Source organism: Octodon degus, unplaced genomic scaffold (assembly GCF_000260255.1).
Source record: "Octodon degus isolate 3935 unplaced genomic scaffold, OctDeg1.0 scaffold00004, whole genome shotgun sequence".
In the NCBI taxonomy this organism is placed as follows: Eukaryota; Metazoa; Chordata; class Mammalia; order Rodentia; family Octodontidae; genus Octodon; species Octodon degus.
The window spans coordinates 24880332-24901622 of NW_004524580.1; the positions used below are offsets into that span (position 1 = coordinate 24880332).

The window sequence follows — 21291 nt, forward strand, 5'->3', positions numbered from 1 at the left end:
ATAAAGTTTTAAGATTATTTTGATCTAGTTTTACGAAAACTGTTGATATTGATAATTGCATAATATATGCCCATCTTAAGGCACAGGGGATGGTTTTCCATTTTCTAGCATTGCTTCTAATTTCTTTCTTCAGAGTACTATAATTTTCATTATGAAAGTATTTTACCTCCTTTGTTAGGTAGATTCCTAGGTACTTAATCTTTTTAAAGCTGTTGTGAATAGGATAATTTTTCTGATTTCTTTCTTAGTTCATCACTGGTGTACAGAAACACTTGATTTTTGTGCAGTATTTTGTACCTGTCACTTTGCTGAATTCATTTATAGCTCTAGGAGTCTTCTGGAGGAGGTTTTTGAATTTTCTATGTAAAAGATTATATCATCTGTGTATAGAGTTGATTTGACTTCTTCTTTCCTGTTTGTATCCTTTTTATTTCTTTCTCTTGCCTGATTTCTCTGGCTAAAGTTTGAGTGCTACATTAAAGAGGTGAGTGAATCTTGACTCATCCCTGATTTTGCAGGCAGGGGATGCTTTCAGCTTTTCTACATTCTCTGTGAGGTCAACTATGGATTTGTTGCTTATCAGTTCGAGATAAGGCTCTTCTGTCTTTATCTCCATCAGCATTTTTATCATGAAGGGATGGTTGAGTTTTTAAAAGGCATTTTCTGTAGCACTGTTTTAAAAGTGAATTCTGGGGATCCTCAAGGTTTCTCTGAGGTGCCTCAGAAGCCAAAGGGTAGCATCCTAACCTGATGTTAATGGGTTTTGAATATGGTTTAGGGATTTTGAAGGAATTTTAGTTGAAAGTTGGGCTTCATTGTTAAAAAAATTGAAAATCACACAATTATAGAGCAGTGTATTTACTTTTTCCCATGGAGTGAAACTCAGTAAGATACTTGGAAAGTTTTACTATTAAAATATTTTCAGGAGACTGGCACCTGTAATCCCAGCGCTTGAGAGGCTAAAAACAGGAGAATTACTACAAGTCCAATCTGTGTAGTGAGACCTTGTACTAAATATATTAAAAAAATTATTTTCTGTTTCTTCTGGGTTTATTGGAATGTGTCAAAATCTATGACAAGTATTTAATTTTGGAAAGAAAGGTTTTTGGTAGCAAATGGAATTATAATGGGGAACTTAACAAAAAATAGCAATCAAGGCTTAAAAGTGTAAGGAACTTTCATCTGTCCACCTTTAAAAACTGAATAGATGAACTAGGTTTTGTGGTCCATGCCAGTAACCTCAGCACTCGGCAGGTTGAGGCAGAAGAGTAGGGATCACCTTGAGCAAGTTAGTAGGCTGACTTTGTGTGATCCCATCTTAACACACATGTACACACACACACACACACACACACACACACACACACACTGTGACTGGAGATGTGTAAAGGCTCTGGGCTTAATTCCTGATACCAGAAAAAAAAAACAACAAACCAGACATATCTTAGTTTTACTGAATTCAATTCAATAAATACCTATTACTATGGATCTCTATTATGTTCTCAAGTATATTCTAAAGTTTGATATATATCAAATTAAATTTTAGAGTTGCCTCAAAGAAACTCAATTTGGAATATTTTAATCATAAATTCATTACCTTTATAATTCAAATTTAATAAGGAACTTTACTTTTTTATTTTCTTGTCATTTTGAGACTGGATTTTACTAGTTCAGGATAGCTTCAACTCACTTTATAGCCCAGACTGGCCTTGAGCTTAAACTCTCAGTGATCTTTTTGCCTCAGCCTCCCAAATGCTGGAATTACAGGTGTGAGCCACATGTCTGGCTAGTTTTACTTTTTTGAAAAGAGCTGTGTTAGTCAGCTTTTTGTTAATGTGACCAAATACAGTGGCATCTTGGTTCCCAGACTTGTTTTGTGTTCATAAAATCTTGCTTCTGTTCATACTCTACATCAGATGACAAACACAATCAAGGCCATCTTCCCTACATAAACACAAATGCAGCCATCTTCTCCAAAATAATCAAAACAAATTAAGCTTGTGAGCTGAGTTACCATTGTATCTGAGAAATCAAAGTAAAGGAGGCAGGGTTCACTTTGAGTCATGGTTTCTGTCCAAGATCCCTCAGCTTCTTTGTGTCAGGACTGTGGGGAGACAGAAACATGGTGGAAGGTGTGTCTGAAGAGAGCTGCTCACCTCATGGGAGCCAGGAAATGGAGAGGAAACAAGAGCATTGTGCTGGCTGGGCCTTTTCCTCTACCTTGGATTGGTGCCACCCTCCTTCAGGATGAATCTCCCCATTGTTTGCTGTTCTTCATGCCAGCTGTTTTGGAAACATCCTCACAAGTCCACCCAGAAGTGTAATTTCCTAATTACCCAGTCTAACAAGCTGACGATGGAGCTTGACCATTGCAACAAGCAGAAACACTAAAATGATGCCTGGGATTTGGAGGCATATTTATTTACACTGATAGGTATGGACCAAAAATCACTCCCAGAATGATTGCAGTGTGCATCATAGTGAGCAGCTGTGCATCCTGGCGACTGGAACTGAAATAGGAACTGTTACCTGGGCAGCTAATAAACTGAAATGTATTGGCTGGAGGGAGGGGCGTTTTCTGCTACATCATTATAAGAGCCAGTTTGATTTGAGAGCGACATCCTCCTTTTGAAGTATTTGTTGATACCAAGTGTGAAGGTCTCTTCCTTTTCTCTCTGTCTTTATCTATGTCCTTCATCCACTCCTAACTTCCTCTCAGGTTATAATGCCTTTCCTTCCTATTCACTAATTCTTTATTATTTTAATGCAAGATATATAAAAATTGAAACATAAATAAATTTCAAGCTTGAATGAGACTCACTGATGTACAGATGTGCCTACAGATGTTTGGGACTTTTCTTCTTTGAGAGACAGAAATAGTACTTGAGCTAGATTGTTTGGGTGTCAGTCCTTCAGATCTGCCACTCTCTGGTCATTTCATGTTTGGAAAAATCATGTCCTCTTCTTGTGCCTCAGTTTGCCGATCCATGAAGTAGAGGTGACAGTAGTAATACTCAGTTTATGGAGTTGGTATGAAGATTAAATGAGTTGTTCCTTTAACGCGCTGAGAGTGTCCCTGAAACACAGTAATGTCGTATTTCTGTCTCTTTCTATTTTTATTCATTTACTTTTATTACTTTGGGTTCCAGAATGTTCAGCCTGATAAAGAAATTGTTGTGGACATGATAATGTTCTTATGGCAAAAGTGTAAACCAGGAGTGCATCGGATCAGTTTGTCCAGAAATGACTACACAAAAGTCACCCAGAAAATCACAACTAGCAAAGTATGTATTCTTTATCTTGTGTTTCTTTAACATGTTTTCCCTCTTATTAATCTAAATTGCTTATACATTTCAAATCTAGATTTTCTTATTCGCTTGCATAATCACATCATTTACAGATATGTATGTTAAGAAGTTATCTTTCCAGTAATGAGTGAGTCTTTTGAAAAACATGCTCCTGTGTGCCTGCCCTGGTTTTGTTTTGCGGAGTGTGGGAGAATATTTCTGTTTTAAAGGAAGGAATAAATACAGTGTGTCCCACGTCATGTGAGCTTAGATAAATTCAATAGGATTCAAAATAGAGAATACAAGTAAGAGTTTCAGTGCTTCCTCTGCAATAATATTTTTAGACTACTTGGAAAGCTGTTTGGTTCATGGGGAGGACAGTTGAACATGTGAGTAGCCTGAAAGCATTAGACAGATGGTCCGGCTCAGCTCTACTGACTGAGTCTCCTACGAGTAGCTTCATTAGCATGCACAGGTGAGGTTTTGTAAGTCATGTACTTTCTTAAGTAATGATGCGGGTGCATGAATATTGTTTTGTCATCTTAAGGTGCAAAGGGCGATAGGTGGTTTTCTGTGCTGAACTCTGTGAACACAGGCATGAAAGTCAGTTCGTGAGGCACCTAGAGTGCAGCCTGGAAACCTGGAAGACCTTGATGGTGACCACGCATAGCTGCCTTGAGGAGAGAATGACTTTGAGGATGCAGATAATACTCAAATAATATTAACTGATGTGTAAAGTAGTACATCATGAATTTGCCATTATGAATATGCAGACTATAAACAAGTGAATCTTCTTTATGAATTTATATATTAACAGATTTATCATTAAATAGCATCTTTTGAAATCACTCATTTATTTATTTGTTTGTTTATTGTGGTACTAGGGATCGAACTCAGGACCTTGTACTTGCCAGGCAGGTACTTAGGCTGCTGGGCTATCTCCCAGCCCACTTTATATCATTTATGACTAAGATACATTACTAAGGAGAACTACGTGACATTTCATTTTGATTACCTGGTGATTTCAAAGTTTTGGAAAATGTGACTTTGCTAAAATGTAAGACATTTTAATTGATCCCGCCGCCTGTGTTCTCTCTTTCAGTGGGTGCATCTTCTGTGGCAGATACACGAAGTGATTCACAGCTGTAAAAGGGAAGACATTGACTTTGTGGTGGTAGCAGAGGTCACGTTAAGATTAACTGAGATATTAGAGATTTTAGGAAGCCCAAGAGGAAAATTTAAAAAGTCTCTAGGTAAAATATTGAAGAATATGAGGCTGTGAATATCTCAGTCTACAAACGGGAATATATAAGCGTACATTAGGGTACAGGATGATGTCTATGAATGGAAGCTAGGCGATCTGGCGTCGTGCTTTATTCACCACACAGCCAGCATTGAGGAACTAGAGAGGTCTCCTCAAGGGATGCTAACGCAGGTGTGGTGGCACGTGTCTAATCCCAGCACTCAGGAGGATTGTTGCAAGTTCGAGACCAGCGTGGGCTACAAAGTGAGTTCAAGGCCAGCCCAAGTTACATAGTGAGACCCTGTCTCAAAAGAAAAAACAGAGAAAAGAAAGAAAGAAAAGAAGAGGGCCAGGGAGATGGTTCAGTGGAATAAATGCTTCTCAGGCAAGCACAAGGCCCTGAGTTCAATCCCCGGTTCTGCCCCCCCCCCAAAAAAAAAAAAAAAAAGAAAAAAGAAAAAGGAAAAGGTTGTACACTGGATGCTTTGGTGGCCCATGTTTTTCCCTTTTCCTCCTGATGTTTCCCTTCTCCATTTCTACTTACGCTTACTCCTCTTTCTCTCCTTTCTCATTCTTCTTTATTTTTTTGCCTTCCATTCCTCCTCTTTACCCCTTTCATTTTTTCCCTCTTCATTTCTCAGGACAGCTGGTGCTTCTGGAAGGAAGAGAACGTGTTTAGGTTGCCAGTGCCCACCCCCACCTCGCCCCCACGGGGCTGGTGGCCCCCCACCTCACCCCCATGGGCTGATGCCCCCATGGGCTGGTGCCCCCCACCTCGCCCCCACAGGCCGATGCGGTGTGGGAACTCCAGCAAATATCTGTGCAATGGATCCGCGTCCTAGATTTTATTTTTGTTTGTATTTATAACTTTTCTAACTCTCCTGCCTCAGCCCTTCCTGGCTGTCAAGTCACCGCCTAGCTGCTCAGCTTCCCTCTGAGCTCCGGGGGTGGGGTGGGGGGGACAGACACAGGTCTCCTGTCGTTCTGCCCTGTGCGCTCCCTTCCCACTTTGTCTTTATTGTTTCACTACTTTCTTAACCTGCAGCTTTTATGTATTTATTTATTTATGTATTTATTTATTTATGGCCTGCTCAGCCCACCCTGGAGGCAGGGCTGGTGCAGCATGCGGTATTGGGAATGAACTGTGGTCCCTGCACTTGTGTGAGCTTGCCTAACCAGGTGCTTTAGACCACTGAGCTATCTCACTGGCCCCCCAGATCTTAAAAACAAAAACAGAAACATATTTTTTGCTTTTCTCCAGCCAGGAGAATTTTTCTAGATTATTTGTTACTGGAAGCAAAAGACTCAATTTTATTTTTCTTCTTTTTAAAATGTAATCCTTACTTGATTCTGTTGCTTCAGTTACTTTCAGAAAACTATTGTTGTATGCAATTTAATTATAAACAGATCAAGCACAGTGTGAAGTATCAATTTTTTGTTACAATGTTTCATGTCTAGGAATTAATCGATATTCAAACAATCCACTTATCAACTTCTATGTTGATATAAAGAAGGGTTGCTTGCGTTTACATATATGAAGATGAAATTTCTAAGTATTATTCTCATCACTTTATTACCACATAAAACATTGTGTATTATGATTGTCTGCTTCAAGATACTTCTTAGGTTCCTTATTAAGTAATATGTTATTACCTTGAATTTTTAAAGAAAATATTTATTTATTTATTTATTTATTTATTTATTTTTGTGCAACTGGGGATTGAACTCAGGCCCTTGCGCTTGCCAGGGAAATGCTTATTCTACTGAGCCATCTCCCTGGCCCTTTATTTTTATTTTTTAAAGGGTACAAATCAGAATTAAAACAGAAAAAATTACAATTGATACAGATTTTCACTTAACAAAGTAATATGAATTTCAGTGTTGAATTATTAAATAAATTTTAAGGTAAGAAATTAAAGGGCTAGCCATATAGATCAGCGGATTAAAGCACATATTTAGGCAGAGCCCAGTGGCCAGGGTTGGATCCCTGGCATGCTGTACTGGCCCCACCCCCCAGGGCGTGCTGAGATGGTAAATGAGCCTGGGGTAGTGATGTGTGCCTGTAACGCCAGCACTTGGGAGGCTGAACACAAGCGGATCACTATGAGTCCGATTTAGCAGTGAGATCCTGTAGACTTTGTAGTAAAATACAAAAAAAAAATTAATTTTGCTATGTAAATATTTATAATTGATACTTCTCTCATTCACAGTGATCTTTTCTGATATTTTGTCTCAATTCATGAAGGCTTCTGTGCTGGTCTTTTCTGAGTGTTTTAAAATAAATTTTGTAATGGGTATAGGAAGACCAACCTCTATCATATTACATTAATCAAGAGAACTGGATTTAGTTTGTTGTATTTCAAAGTGCTTCTTTTTTCGGGGATGGGTCTGATTATGTTGCCCAGGCTCATCTCAGACTCCTGGATGCAGGGCATCTTCCTGCCTTGGCCTCCTAAGTAGCTACAGGCGTGTGCCATGGGTCCCTATCAGGGTGCGCAAGATGCTTTCATGTTGCTTTTCAGAGAGAAAATGTTTAGTTACATGAAATAAACAGTTGGGCATTCAGTCCAATTCTAAGACTGGATCATTTCTAAGATCATTAAATAATTGAACAATTAAAGTATGACCAGTTTAGCATGCTTTCTGTGATTATTATTCTTCCATACTTACATTTTTCTTTCTTCCCCCGGTCCTTTCTTCTTTCTCTTTGTTTCTGCTTCTCTCTGTTTCATTTCTCTTCCCTTCTTTCCTTTTATTCCCTTTTGCTCCTCTTCCCCCTTCCTTTTTACCTTCTTTTCCTTCTCTCATTTCCAGACACATCCCTAAGAAAAGATTATGAAGAAGTCTATGGGATCCCCAGAGGAATCTTGGAAGTGCTCCCAATATTAAAGGTATTATAACATATGGCAACAAATATAGCTATTTTCCATATCAGCTTTGTAAATGAAATTTGATTTATAAATTTATGACCTGTATATATTTAAAATTTTGAGGACTTTTTTTTTTACCTTTGAATTTTACTCTAGCAAAAAGTTAAGTTTACCAACTTTTAACCAGGTTTATGATTCTGTTTACTCGCACACTCTCTTGAGTGCATTGTGATGCATAGATTTATACAGTGAGGTTGCTCAGCAGTGCTTCTGTTGAATGAGTTCCCATCTGCTTGGAGTGTGGTGGGATCAGCTGAGGCTGTGGGGGTGGGAGCCTCTGGGAGCGCAGGAGGAGAGAGGGGCTGCAGGAGACCAGTGGCTCTCCTCTCCTTAAATGATGTTTGAGTTATTTCTGATGGGTTGTATCCTTGTAGATCCAAGTGGAAGTCTGGGGAACTGCTTTACCCAGTGTACTGTGGGAACTTCCTTGTACAGGTGATAAATATTCATTTGTTTACAGGCAAAATCTAGAATGACATTTGCAGACTGTCCCAGGTAATGCTAAGCACTGAGCTTCAGAAAAGAATGCCAGGGTCAAGCATCCCAAGTGACTTTGGAAGCACAATGCCTTTTTTCACAGTGCGATGTCTCTGAAGCATTGGCTTATTTTTGAGTGCCGTGGTGCTGTAAGGAGATACAGAATACCGCGCGCTCCATTATTGGAGAACAAAAACTCTTTGAACTCCAGTGGACTATCAACTTGGGATGCTAGTGTTGCGTAGACTGCTCTCAATACTATACAAGACAGGAAGCTGGCGAGTCATAGTTTGTTTTGCCTGATTTAATTTCTAAAGTATAATTTTAAACTGAAGATGTAAAAAACCCCCAAATATCTGTAAGTTGTATACTGATAGAAATACTATCTTTCCATGTCTTCAGGTCTTACATTTTTTAGACATAGTAGCATTCTTAGTAGCTTTTTTAAAGATCACTTTATCAGCATTTTCCCTTTGCTAAATGTTTACTCTTATAATTGCTATAGTTAAAATAATCCATTTGAAGTATATGGCCTACAGTTACAAAGAGCAGGGCTGGCCAGATAGCTCAGCGGATTAAAGTGCCTGCTTAGGCAGGTAAAGGGACGGGGGTTTGATCCCTGCTGTGCGTTACTGGCCCTGTCACTGGGGTGTGCAGAGATGCTGATTGAGACTGGGCATGGTGACACAAGCCTGTAATCCCAGCGCTTGGGAGGCTGAAAACAGGATCATTATGAGTCTGATCTGTATAGTGAGACCCTGTAGACTCTTTACTAAATACATTAAAAAAAAATTATTTCCTCATTTTACTATGAGTGCTTGTGAAGTGAGCACAGTTGTAATGAAGGGCCATTTCTTCATCTGCTAACTTAGGAAAGAAAGTGTTACAGTATAATTAGCATTCATGGGAAATTGGTTCCAGGCCTCCGACCCATACTGAACCGTGACAGTGCTGAAGCCCCATTTATAATGTCATAGTACTTGCATATAACCTGGGCAGTCTCTCCCACATACTTATTTGGATTACTTTTATAACCTAATACAGTGTGTTATGGAAAAAGTTCTTTTTTTTTTGTATTTTAGGGGAGGGCCTACAGGGTGTTCAGGGCCTCACTACTAGATTGGACTTGTAGTGGTCCGCCTGTTACAGCCTCCCAAGAACTGAGATTATAGGCGCACGTCACCACACCCAGTCTCAATTGCCATCTCAGTGTGTGCGTGCGGGAGGGGAGGGGAGGGGGCAGCACGCAGGTCCTGGATCTACCGCCTGGCCCCTGGGTTTGCTTGCAGGCGTTTTAATCTGCTGAAGTATTTGGCAAACCCTGGAAATAGTTCTTATGGTGGCTTTTTTTTTTTGTAATGGAAATCAAACTTAAGTGGTCGTACTTGCCAGGCAGGCACTTGTGCCACTGAGCTATATCCTCAGCCCCTTCTATTGTGTTGTTAGGGAAATAATAGCAAGAAAGAAATTGGAACATGTTCAGTATAGTGTTCCATCTGCTTTTGCCCTGTGCTTGGCAGAGTCTGCAGATAGGGAGCCCAAGGCTTTGGAGGGCAGTCTCCCAGACGAAGCGACCCCCTCCGCTCCTCCCGTATTCCTGACCTTTCCCCCATCTAGAACTCACTCCTGACCTCAGGAATGCTGATTATAGGTGTTTTACTGCTTTGTTACCTACATATGCATTCTCGGGCAGTAGAGAATGTTGCTTTGCCTACTTTAAAGTTTATTCAAACAGTGTCATACTGTGTGTATTTGTCTTCTGCTTGCTTTTCACTCTCAGTGTCATATTTGTGAGTTGCAACCTAAGCTGATTTGTGTAGCCACCGTGTTCATTTTCACAGCACTCCTGTTCGTAGTCACACGTAAGTGGTGTTTGAATTAGGTGTTTTGCCCTCAAGGGCTGTGTTGCCTGTTGATTTAAGAGTTCCCAGTATATTTACACAAAGTGCATTTATACACATGTATTTCAGTGTTTTATAAATGATATTTTTCTAGTGTATGGACATACAGAAACTTCAGTGGACCTTTAATAATATGTCACCTGCCTCTATCACCTTCACCTGTGGTAGCCCTTTGAAACAGAAAAACAAGTGCTAATTTAAAAATTTAATTTTGTTGACACTTCTTCCATAGTTGCTAAAATTAATTTGACTGGGTACCAATCAAATGTCAGGAATGGATAGAATGAAGAGGGGTGTTAATTCTGAATTTTCTTTCTCATATAAATGTTTATCTTCTAGTTTTAAGCTTCAGGGCTACAAATTTGAGTTCTTCATGCTGCTCTGCGTCCCCTCAGAAGGCCTGTCACGGGCCTGGAGCCTGACATACCCTGGAGTGGGGAGGGGCAGCAGGCATCTGAAGTAGTTCCTTGGGGGTCTCTTGCAGTTCTCGACACACACAGCCCCTCCTCACTCACTCCAGACAGTCTTCAGTCAGGCTCATTCAGGTATGAGGCTCTTAAAAGTCCTTCAAGTCCAGTGAAGAATTTGAAAGCCAATGGCTCCGTGGATGGGCTCTGCTTCTCTGAGACACCTTCGGTAGGAACAGGGCTCCTAGTGGAAGTTGGAAAGCACCAGCTTTTGGCTGGAGACGGGAATTCTTTTGGCTCTTACCACCAAGTGAAATGGATTTGTTAGAAGGTGTCAGTGTTCCCACAACAAAGAAACTAGCCCATTCTTGAGTGATTGTTATTTAAATTGAAGAGTGCATCCTCCCTTAGCTGAGATTTGGTCAAGATTCTGACACAAGTCGTTCATGACAGCACTGTGATCCCCTGGCCCTCATGCTGTGCCACGGAGGGTGACTGGAGGCCACAGAAGGGAGTGCTGCACGAGACGCAGAGGTGTGCGCTGCAGCCCAGCGCTTGCTGTTGCAGGGCGTGGAATCAGATCTTCATCACGTACTGCTTGGCTGACCCCTCCTGTGAAGTTACAGCAGTACCAGTCCACTGGTTTGTCACCCTGTTTAAATGGGTTATTTGTATAGAAGCCAGTGTCTGGTATACTGCAGTTACTGACTGTGTGGGACTTTTTTGTTTTGTATGTTTCCTGTAGATCATTGAATTTCAACTTAGGGTTCTCATAGCCCACTGAGGGGAGGGAAGTGGGGGAAAGGCTGAGCACTGAAGAGAGAGTAGACAGTGCGCATGCTTGCGGGAAGAGCCTGTGGTGGGACGCGTTACCTGTTGTGTGCGTGTGTGAGCCACTATTTGATTTTATGTATGTACTTACTTTTTAAAGAGAATATGAAAAGTAATAAAAAATTAGAAATGATACAGAATTTCACTGAGCAAAATAATGTGAATTTGACAGTGTTGGTTGTATTGCATAGTGTTTTCTTCAGTTTAGTGGTTTAGATTACCAGGTATATGCATGCAAAATTAGACAAAGAAAGAAAAGGAGAAACAAAGTCATGAAATTAGAAAAGAGAAAGAGAAAAAAAAAAAGAAAAGAAAAAGAAGACAAAAACTATTAACTGCTCCTCTCCACAGACCAGCAGAAATCCACAGGACAATTACCCAAGCGATCCTGCGTACTTACATAGCTGTATCTCTTTCCCCCGTTCCCTCTCCTGTCCTTCTCATCTCAGTAATTTCCTCCTTTTGGACAGATTGATTCCCGTCACAGTGTCTATTGTACCCTTCACATTTTATTCACTCCTTCAGGTTCTTACACTAGGGAGACAAACCGGTGTTTGCACATGTGGGTCTGATTTATTTCACTTAAGAGTATGGTCTCTAGTTGCATCCATTTACCAATAAAAGCCTCAAATTTATCCCTTTTTATGGCTGAATAATACTCCATCATGTAAAAATACCACATCTTCTTTATCCATTTCTCAACTGATGGGCATTTGGGTTGACAAGCTACTATTTAAAATACATATGAGGTACTATTGTGATTACATGACAGAACTTTTTTTTGGTACTGGGAATTGAACTCATGACTTCTTGCTTGCAGTGCAGGTGCTGTGCCATTGAGCTATATCCCCAGCCCTAAGCTTTTTTTTTTTGTATTTTTTGCAGGGTCTCACTATGCAGCGCAGCTCAAGCTTGTAGTGATCCTCCTTTTTACAGCCTCCCCAGCACTGGGAATACGTGTGCCACCACACCCAGACTCAGTCACATGCTCAGCGTGCCCAGGGGCATGGCCGGAGCGGCATGTGGTGCCAGGGATCAAACCCAGCCCCTGTGCTTGCCTAAGCAGGCACTTAGTCCACTGAGCTGTCTCGCTGGCCCCCTTAGAACAGTTTAAATAGTCTTCAATAATTTATGATAACTAATAAGCATATCTTACGGGGCTGACAAATGATTAGTGTTGGTAAAGCATTTGGCCCCATACTTGGAGCATGTTTGAATCAACTGTTAGCTGGGCTGGTGGTGGAGATGCTGAGAGGAAGCCAGTGTGGTAGCCATGGTAATGGCAATAGTGTGCGTGTGTGGGGAGAGCGGTCTTGAAGCTTTTGATGCTACAGAGGTATCCGGATAGACCCCTGTTTTCTGGCCAAGTGGCAACCTAGATGAGTCTTCCTACTAAAATACAGAAATTTTGGACAGAAATGAACAGATATTCTCAGTATATTTCACAGCTCACAAGAAAGTAAAGTAAGTGCCAGAATAGGGAATTGAACACTAGAACGATTCTCTTAAAATGGGCGCTACAGCAGGGTTGGCGAGCTTAGTTACCAGGTAGCTTCCGGGCTGGAGCCACCCAGGGACAAGAGATGGGGGTGGCTCGGACTCCTACCTGAAGTCAGACCCTACCGAAGCCGCCTCCTAGGAAAAGGTGTAACTAGGAAAACCTGTTTCTATAAGGAAATATCTCAACTCGGGTCTGGGAGAAGAGTAGATAGGAGAAATTGTGTCCTAAATAAAGATTTAAAACCTTGGGCCTGTCCTCAGGTTGGCTGGTTATTTGCTTTCTACTACTTGGGTTGCTTAGGAAGCTCGTCAAGCCTTTGAATCTTTTGGTTATATATAATAAAATTGTGTATATTATATTCTAGGAATGCAGACTTAACATTTGAAAATCTGTAGTGTAACTCTTAGTAGTTAGAGCTGCAAGAAATTGTCCCCGTCTGATCAAGAGGATTGTCTGCGGACCCCGTGAATGTTATACCTACTGTAAAAGTTTAAAAGTGATCCTTTTATTCTTGTAATTGCATAAGAATGTCTGCCAGTCTTCTGCTCATGAGTCTTAGATGAATAGAAAAAGAAGAAAATACATCTGTAGTCACAGGCATGTTCCGTGCGCTGCAGTGTCTGTAGGGATAGCAATCAGATGCCCCTCCGCAGGTGAGGGGTGATTGTGGCGTGTTCTTTAGCACCTGTCCTTGGCAGCTCTGAGGACGAGTGAACTAGGGTCAGTGTGGCCTGCCTGCCTCCCTGCCTGTAGTGCCCTCTGAGTTACAGGGGATGTGAAGAGATGTGAAATTACACTTCAGCATCTACTGCCACATAGCTCTAGGTGGTTAATCTTCCAACAGGGGGACATTTGCACAAATTTGTTATGTAGAAGAGGAATGACAGTTCTCACTTTGCAGTGGCAGATGGAACTTACCAATCACACTGAGCAGGCTTCTGTGTCCCACTGTTTCAGTGCACAGTCCAGTAGGTGCTTGAGGTCGTTGTCACCTGCCTCCTGGATTCTTAGATTTGTGGAAGCTCCTGAGTGAGCTCGTGAGAATCACGTGAAGCAAAATCATTTCTGGCACTTTCTTGATCTTTGATGCCACATGCTTTCCAACGGCGAGGGACACTTCTGATTCTGTGCTTGGAACAGCTAGAGTAGTTCTGCGTTCATAACCAAACCCTGCTCGACTCACTGAGTTGCATATGCCAGCTTGAATAAGTTTCAGCTACATATGGTTGAGGGAAAAAAAAATAAAATCGGCCTGTGGAATTTTATAAGAGAATTTATAGAGTATGCACAGAGATACTGTATACTGTTACAAGAACACATAGAGTAAATATTTAAAAACATGCAAAAAATAGTAAAACCAAGCTCAAGGATAGGGGGCAGTTATACAGAAGGTTTCAGCTTAATTGATGAATATATCCGTTACATATATAATGGATATCTTGTATATATTTGAGAGCGAACTCACATGTGCATATATATATATATATATATGCTTTATTTCCTTAGGAAGTTCTGGAAAAATTGAGAAAATTTAAAGCTTGAACAAAACTGATTGCTCTTTAAGTTATTGTGTTTGTTTCCCTGTGAGAATAATTATATTTGGAAACTATTTGAGTTTTGAAAATTATGAGGTAGACCATTGAATTTGATGGATTCTATCAAAATTTTTAGCTAAGAGATTAAATGTATAAGACAAATTATATTGGCTCTATTTTTAAAATTTATGTGTACATTTGTTAGAACCAGAATTTTGAAAACAGTAGATAGAAGTTTCATATATATTTGTGAACGAAATTTAATTTATACTTGGAAAAATGATGCTATGTATTAATTGTTTTCATCTGCATTGATAGTTCTTGTCATTTAGTCAGATTGTCAAGACACAGCACTGCTGCTTTGGGTTCACTATTTAAATTTCTGTTATTTGATTTTGGATTATTGTTAAAAGAACATGGAGATTTTTCTTAAGTTTTCATTTTCTTTTTGTTTATAAAATTATTTTAGAAAACACCTGAGGAACAGTTGTTTTTTGCTTATGAACTGCTTGACAAGGCAATTGATAGAATGAATCTGAATTGCATGTTAACTACTTTGCCAGATGGATCGTCGGTGATCGACCACTGCTATGTCAAGGTAAGGACGGAAATGTCTGACATTAGCTTGATGTTTTACGGAACCGGGAGGAGAGCTGCCCTTCAGGTAGGTTAGCAAAGCATGGCTTGTGGTAGTGTTCCTCTCGCAGGCCAGAAATACCCCTCTTCCCAGAAGACATGAAGGCAAATAAGTAATCTCTGAGCTTGTCAATGAAGAGGACACTGGTGAATTCTAAGAGCGTATTTATTACAAGCAAGGCAGTTGCAAAGAGTCACAAACTGGGCAGAATTTAATACCTCTGAGTGAGACAGTCACCTGAGTAAAATAATAGGGTACAGCTATTTTTAGTGTGTTTTGTTAACTACATTGTTTTATTGTAGTGTGCTTTGATAACTGTGTTTCTTTCTGTTTTATTTTGGTCTGCTTAGTCTAAGTGTTCCCATGATGTAGATGGAGACACTTACAAACCAATCTCCGAAAATAGTTTTGTGATGGATTTACATCTTGAATTAATTCAAGCTCAGCACCGAATAGCTGTTCTACTTCTTGACCAACTGCAAGGTAGTAGTCATTAAACCAAATAACTACAGAGTCTGTGAGAAGCACAGTTGAAATATAGAACCAATTTAATTTGTAATTTTATTCTTATTGTTTTCCAGATAACTTTGATTATTTTTCTTTTCTCATACCATTTGATACTTTTTATTATTGCTATATACTTTGCATATCAGATCACTCAGGAAGCTGTTTAAAATTATGATTGTTTGACTTACAGTAAATTATTGATATTTTAATTCCATTGTAAGCATTTAGTTCCTATCAAGATCCCTGTTTTCATCATTTTTATCCTTGTATATTGTTACTCTTTTACACTTTATTTTAAACATTTAAATAGTCTGAAAAGCTGTTTCCTTTATGACCTGCTGGGTAAGGAGGGAAGCAGATAATGTTAAAATATCCCTGTGTCATCAAAAATAAATTGAAAACTAGATAAAGATTTTCTGATGCTTAAATGAGGTTCCTTAGAATAATATTCTTAAGCACTCTTTGGGTTGAAAAGATGTGGCTCAGGAATGTATTGCAGAACATGAATAGAAGCATTGTGTTGGGTTTTCTTTAAGAAACTGGCCGGTGACTCTCCTAATAGCACAATTATCTTCCTTAGTGGAGAGGTAGGGGTTACGTCCTCGCCGGGCTGCTGCTGGGTCGTGGGTTTTCTAATTGACATCCACGAGTCTTTGAAGGACAAATGCGTTTTTTTTTTTTTTTTTTTTTTTAAAGTCCAAAACCGCTTAAAGTTATTGATGATACACTTGTGCTCAATTTTAAATGTGGAGTTAGTTATTATTTCTTTCAGTGCTCTGGTTCCTTTTGAGTTTTTCTTCTCTTTGTAGGCCTGCCACCCTAGCACAGATTGTCACTTTGTGCCTGCTTTCTTCACTACAGCATGCCGCTGCCAGATGAATGTTCCTAAATACTATTTTTGTCATTCGTATTCAGGAACTTGACAGTGGTTGCCTGTTGATGACCATCGTATTAAATGTGCCTCATCTGTATGTGGCATTGCGAGTACTGTTGCCATCTTATCTCCATTGTAATCAGGAAAGCTTAAGTCGCACTCACAATACCCTGGTACCGAGAGAATGCAGCATTATTTTCTGCTTTGCACTGCCAGCCGCATGCAGATACGTTTCCTTGCCCTTTGCTGTTAAGGAGACCTCATGTCCTTGCAGGGTGTGTGTTTGTCTTGTCAGTCGCCAAGCCACGATGCCTCAAGTGCATTATTAGCACAAGTTAGTAAAACTCAAAAAAGGGATTTGTACTGCTGCACAGTTGCATCCCTCCAGGGACAGAAAGGAAATACCGCCCGGTCTCGTGACCTGAGAATCAAGTGTCACCGCCGCCGTCTCCATCTCCATGGGGTCCAGCTCATCCTCTTCCCCTCATCCGCATTCTTCCAGCTGGATGGCCACGCTGGGCACTCCCGCTTGGGCACCTGCGCCCATAGCTGAGCTGCCTGTGCTTTAGCTAACAGGCTTGCACGGGCCTGTTCCTGGGTTTACATGGTAGTGGGGGGCTTTTGCAAACACCATGGTGACACAGTTTGCCCAGAAAAGCTGCGGGCAGTTCTGAGAACTGGTTGGGATCAGGACTTGCAATGTATCCTTTATGGAAAAGGAAGTGAACAGAGTTCACCTTCAGGGTAATTTTATTTAAGATGATATGGACAATCTTTTTTTTTTTTTTTTTTCTTTTTTTGTAACTTGGAACTTCTATGCTTTGAGTTAAAAGGTGGCAAACAAAAGAGGTTTTTAATTTTTTTTCTTTCTACTTTTTGGTGCTGGAGATTGAACCCTGGGTCTTCTTACTGAGTCACATCCACAGCCTTTTTCTGATATTTTATTTTTGAGACAAGATTTTGCCAAGTTGCTGAGATGCCCAAGCTGGGCTTGAAATTGTAATCATCCTTCCTCAGCCTTCTGCAGTTCTAGATTACAGGCATGCACCACCACAGCCAGCTAAAAAAAGTTTTTGACAGTAAAATTGCACCACAGTTACTTATATTTTTATCTATTAATGAACAAAAGATGCCACACACAGAGGAAGCAGTAATTTTACAAATAGTTACTCTTCAATGTTTAAAAATATACCCTACCTGAGACACAAACCTAATTATAACGACAGTCATCTCCTTCAGTTTTGCAGGTTTCTCCTATTAGTGAAAATATTTCTACCAAAAGTTCAGAGAAGTTAAAACAATCTGGAAACACTGGCTGCTTCACAGGTAATTAAGTTTGGGATAACCTATATCCCCCCTTTCCCAAGTCTGAATGATAGTTTTTATCTTGCCATTTTATGAAAATATTTTTGTTTCTGCAGAATTAAGCGTAATGAATAAAATAAAGAAAAATAAGCTGTCCAAAGCAATTTACTTAATGCAGAAAGCTCTTTTGATATTTGAGAATGATCCAACATCTACATCTTCATGGAACTTCTTGATGGTAACAGTATTTTTTTTGTGCTGACTTATGGCTTCTGTTGCAATGAATGGTTTCTCTATTTTAGAAATCATTTAGTGCTTACATTTGCTTATGAACTTTCAGGTTTTCTATATGAAAACCTCTCTTCCTGGCTAAGCAGGTGGACTTACCTGCACCTCTCTTCCTGAAGTGTCTTAAAATGAGATGCTTGCTCTGTAGGAACAACTGACGTGAAACCCACGTAGGAGGCCACATGACATCAGAAGGAGTCAAAGGGAGGGAATTATGGAGTGAACTGTGCCAGCCACTGGGCTGCTTACCTTGCAATTAAAGAGCTTAAAGCCTGCTGGCTGAGGAACTTTTTCTCTCAGGTGGATGCTGCCAACCTGAGAATGTGTGCCATTCCTCTTGCTGTTGACATCTTTTTCTTTAGGTGCCAGGAACTGAATTCAGGGTCTCCTTATGCTGAGCACTTGCTGTATGACTGAACTTCACCGTCATCCCTTTTGATTCCTTTAATTGGTACATACTCTGGCCTGAGGTTGTTAGGTCTTTCTGCTAATTCATTATATGTTGAATTTTGTTTAACTTCCTAATAGAACTCATTGTCCAAGTTGTGGGATCTTCTTCATTTTTGCCCCTGTGTACAAACTATAAAAGTTAGATTTGGCTGTGTTAGCTCTCCATTACCACAACGAAACACTTGCGATAAGCAGTATAAATAGCAGAAAGGGTTACTTTGGCTCACGGTTCCCAAGGTTTTAGTCTGTGGTCACTTGTTCCTGTTTCATTTGGTCCTGTGGCAGGCAAGAGGATAGAGCCTGGAGGGAATTCATGGCAGAGGAAACTTGGAAGTAGTGATAACAACAGAATAGAGAGAGGAGGAGGGAGAGAGAGAGAGGGAGAGAGAGAGAGGGAGAAGAAGAAAAAGAAGGAGAAGATGAAGAGGAAGAAGAGGGGAGGAGAAGAGAAGAAGGAAAAACAGAGGTTGGGCTCTTGTTGCCCTTGAGGGCACACTGCCAATAACCAGACTCCTCAGTTAGGCCCCACCTACTAGAGACCCCCAGCAGGGCCCTAGGATGGTGGCCGGGACTTCCACATGTGCCTTTGGGGGATGCTCCCAATCCAGCCCGTAGCATGGGCTGAAGGACTGGCAGAGGGAAATGCTGCAGGTAACTTGGCTGATAAGGGAAGGGGAAAAGTAGATCAAATCTTGGAGAATACAGAGCAGTGAATACATAGAGTCCTATCAGAGAGGAAAGAGGATGAGATTGAAAGCACAGTAGAAGAATTATCTCATTTATTCTATTAATTTTCTTTTATAAAATTTATTCAACAAAGTTTATTTGTTGAATTTGAATTACCACCATTTGGAGGTAGTTTCAGGGTAGTGTTGGGTAGTTTTTTTTTCTTTTTTAAAGTTTATTAAGATAGTTTATATCTCATAAAGTATGCTTGAATCGGGGCCTAACAAATACAGCCCCACAGCTGTGACAACTTATTAGGCATTTATGTAGCCCATCTTTCCCAGATCCATGGCACGAAGTAATCAACGATGACTGTCAGATATAGAAGTTCTACTGCCCCATAAACTAGTGGTCAGTCCAGGTACTGTGACAACAAAGATGTTGGCCACTTAGTCCTCACCAAGCACAAAACACGCTAGTAAAAAGCATCGCATCGTAACAGTAAACCAATTAAACGTGTGGCGCCCCTCAGCAGTGAGGAGTGTATTTCTGTGTGTTCCTTCATAACTGCAGTCTGCACTTTCTAAGTTGATCCACCATCCACAGGATTTACATCATTTCATCTTTTAAGGGAGTGAAGTCCTAAACAAGGACACTCAATAGATTTTTGTAGTTAAGACTCCTTATGGGGCTGAGGAGATGGCTCAGTAGAGTAAGTGCTTGCCTGGCAAGCCAAGGGCCTGAGTTCAATCCCTGGTTCTGAAGGAAAAAAAAAAAAAAAAAAAAGAGAAGATTCCTCAGGCTCAGGCCCCTGTGTAGATTTACCAAAGCTTCCAAGCCTCTTGATTCTCTCTGCTAAAGCAGTGCCCTGTAACAATCCAAACCTTATGAACCACATGCCTTTGGGCACAACAGGTTTCTGAAAGTGAATTTTTGCTAAAATGATTAAAGTAATTGTCTACTCTCCTGTTTGCTTTTGAGTTCAAATTACATACTAAAATATTTGACAATGAATTTCCCTAAAAGTTTTGGTTACTTATTACACTTAAAATAACCTATCTCCATAAATGGATTTATACTAGAATGTAGTCCTGGGACATCTGAAATTCAAATAACTTTATTTAAATTGAAAAATACAGTCAAGCCCTTTTGTTATAAAAATCACCCAGAATATTTAGGTAAGGCAGTATTTCTAGGCTAGCAACAAGATTTAACTCTGGACCTCTTTAAACAAGTGTAGAGAAGAGGAAAAAAAAATAGGTTATTTACAGAAAATAATATCTACATATATACTCAGGTACAAATTTGGTGATAAAAGAAATGCATCTCAGAAGCAGTTTTTGAAGAACTGAGTTTTACTTTCTTGATTTTAAGAACGTCTAGGATCCTTCATCTTCAATCGTGGGAGCCAAATAAATAGTACTTTAAATGTCCCATATCAGCAATTTTATACTCTACAACAAGGGGTACATCTGCAGACATACTGAGTGTTACTGTAGCGGACAGTGGTATGGCTTTTGTAAAGAAGTTCAGGTACCTCAGTGCAAAAGTTAGCTGAACAGGCTCATTCATCTCTATGGTAACAGCTTCTCTCTCTTTGTCAACATTACTGGTTTGAGACAACTTAATGTTTCCATTTCCAAGTCTCCACTTGCAGAAGATTTCACTCCATCTTTGGCACAGGATAGCACAACAGCATCTCTGATGTGACTAAGGTCGCGGTATATATGTGCAGACTCACCAGAAGGCATCTTTACCACACAATTGTATTCTTGCTCTGGAGTTCCAAGTTGTTCAACATCCAATTCAATGAACTTCATTTCATAGTCGGATACTTTCTCCTGATTTGATGCTTCAAATACTGGCGCCAGGGTGTCTGCATTATCTTCAGCTCTTAGGGTGATGGTGTCTTCGTTGCCAGCACATTTCAGTATTTTGGACATGCTAGTGAGGTTTACCCCCATGGCCAAGTTGCGGTCGCAGCGGTACGTGTCGAAGCCTTCGGAGTGCAGTGTGAGCTGCACAAGGGAGACATGGGACGAGTCCATGCTCTGCAGGGTCACGCTGCCCGAGCTGATGTCCCAGCAGGCCTCATTGATGAGGTCCTTCAGCACTTCCAGGACCTTCTTCAAGATGGAGCCCTGGACCAGGTGAGCCTCGAACATGGTGATGGAGTCACGACGAAGCAGCTGCACACGAGGAAGGAGTAAAGGCGGCCGGCTTAGGCTTCCTGAGGCTAAGAACAGGCGAGGGCGCTGCGAGAGCCGCAAGCCAGGGCGGACACCACCAAACTGCTGCTGGTAGTTGGAACTGATAAGGCCAAGCAGCCTCTGGCCTTCATTGGAAGACTTCTAGGTTGTGTTCAGATCCATCAGGAGATGCTTCCTTGGCTCTTTGCCTTGAGGACACTGGTGCTTCCATCTCACTGCTATGGCAATTCAGTCCCTCCCCC

The 21291-nt window shown here is 40.6% G+C and overlaps 1 protein-coding gene and 1 pseudogene across 1 annotated transcript in view; one reads left to right on the forward strand and one right to left on the reverse strand.

The window, feature by feature from the left end:
- Positions 1 to 21291, forward strand: part of Cfap54 (cilia and flagella associated protein 54) — a 353322-nt gene that overhangs the window by 53327 nt on the left and 278704 nt on the right. Inside the window, exons 13-19 of the mRNA XM_023716586.1 lie at positions 3150 to 3284; positions 4390 to 4540; positions 7345 to 7421; positions 14582 to 14710; positions 15100 to 15232; positions 17370 to 17456; positions 17552 to 17673. Coding sequence (XP_023572354.1) covers positions 3150 to 3284; positions 4390 to 4540; positions 7345 to 7421; positions 14582 to 14710; positions 15100 to 15232; positions 17370 to 17456; positions 17552 to 17673 — 834 coding nt within the window. The remainder of the gene's footprint in view (positions 1 to 3149; positions 3285 to 4389; positions 4541 to 7344; positions 7422 to 14581; positions 14711 to 15099; positions 15233 to 17369; positions 17457 to 17551; positions 17674 to 21291) is intronic.
- Positions 20219 to 21041, reverse strand: LOC101584314 (annotated as a pseudogene).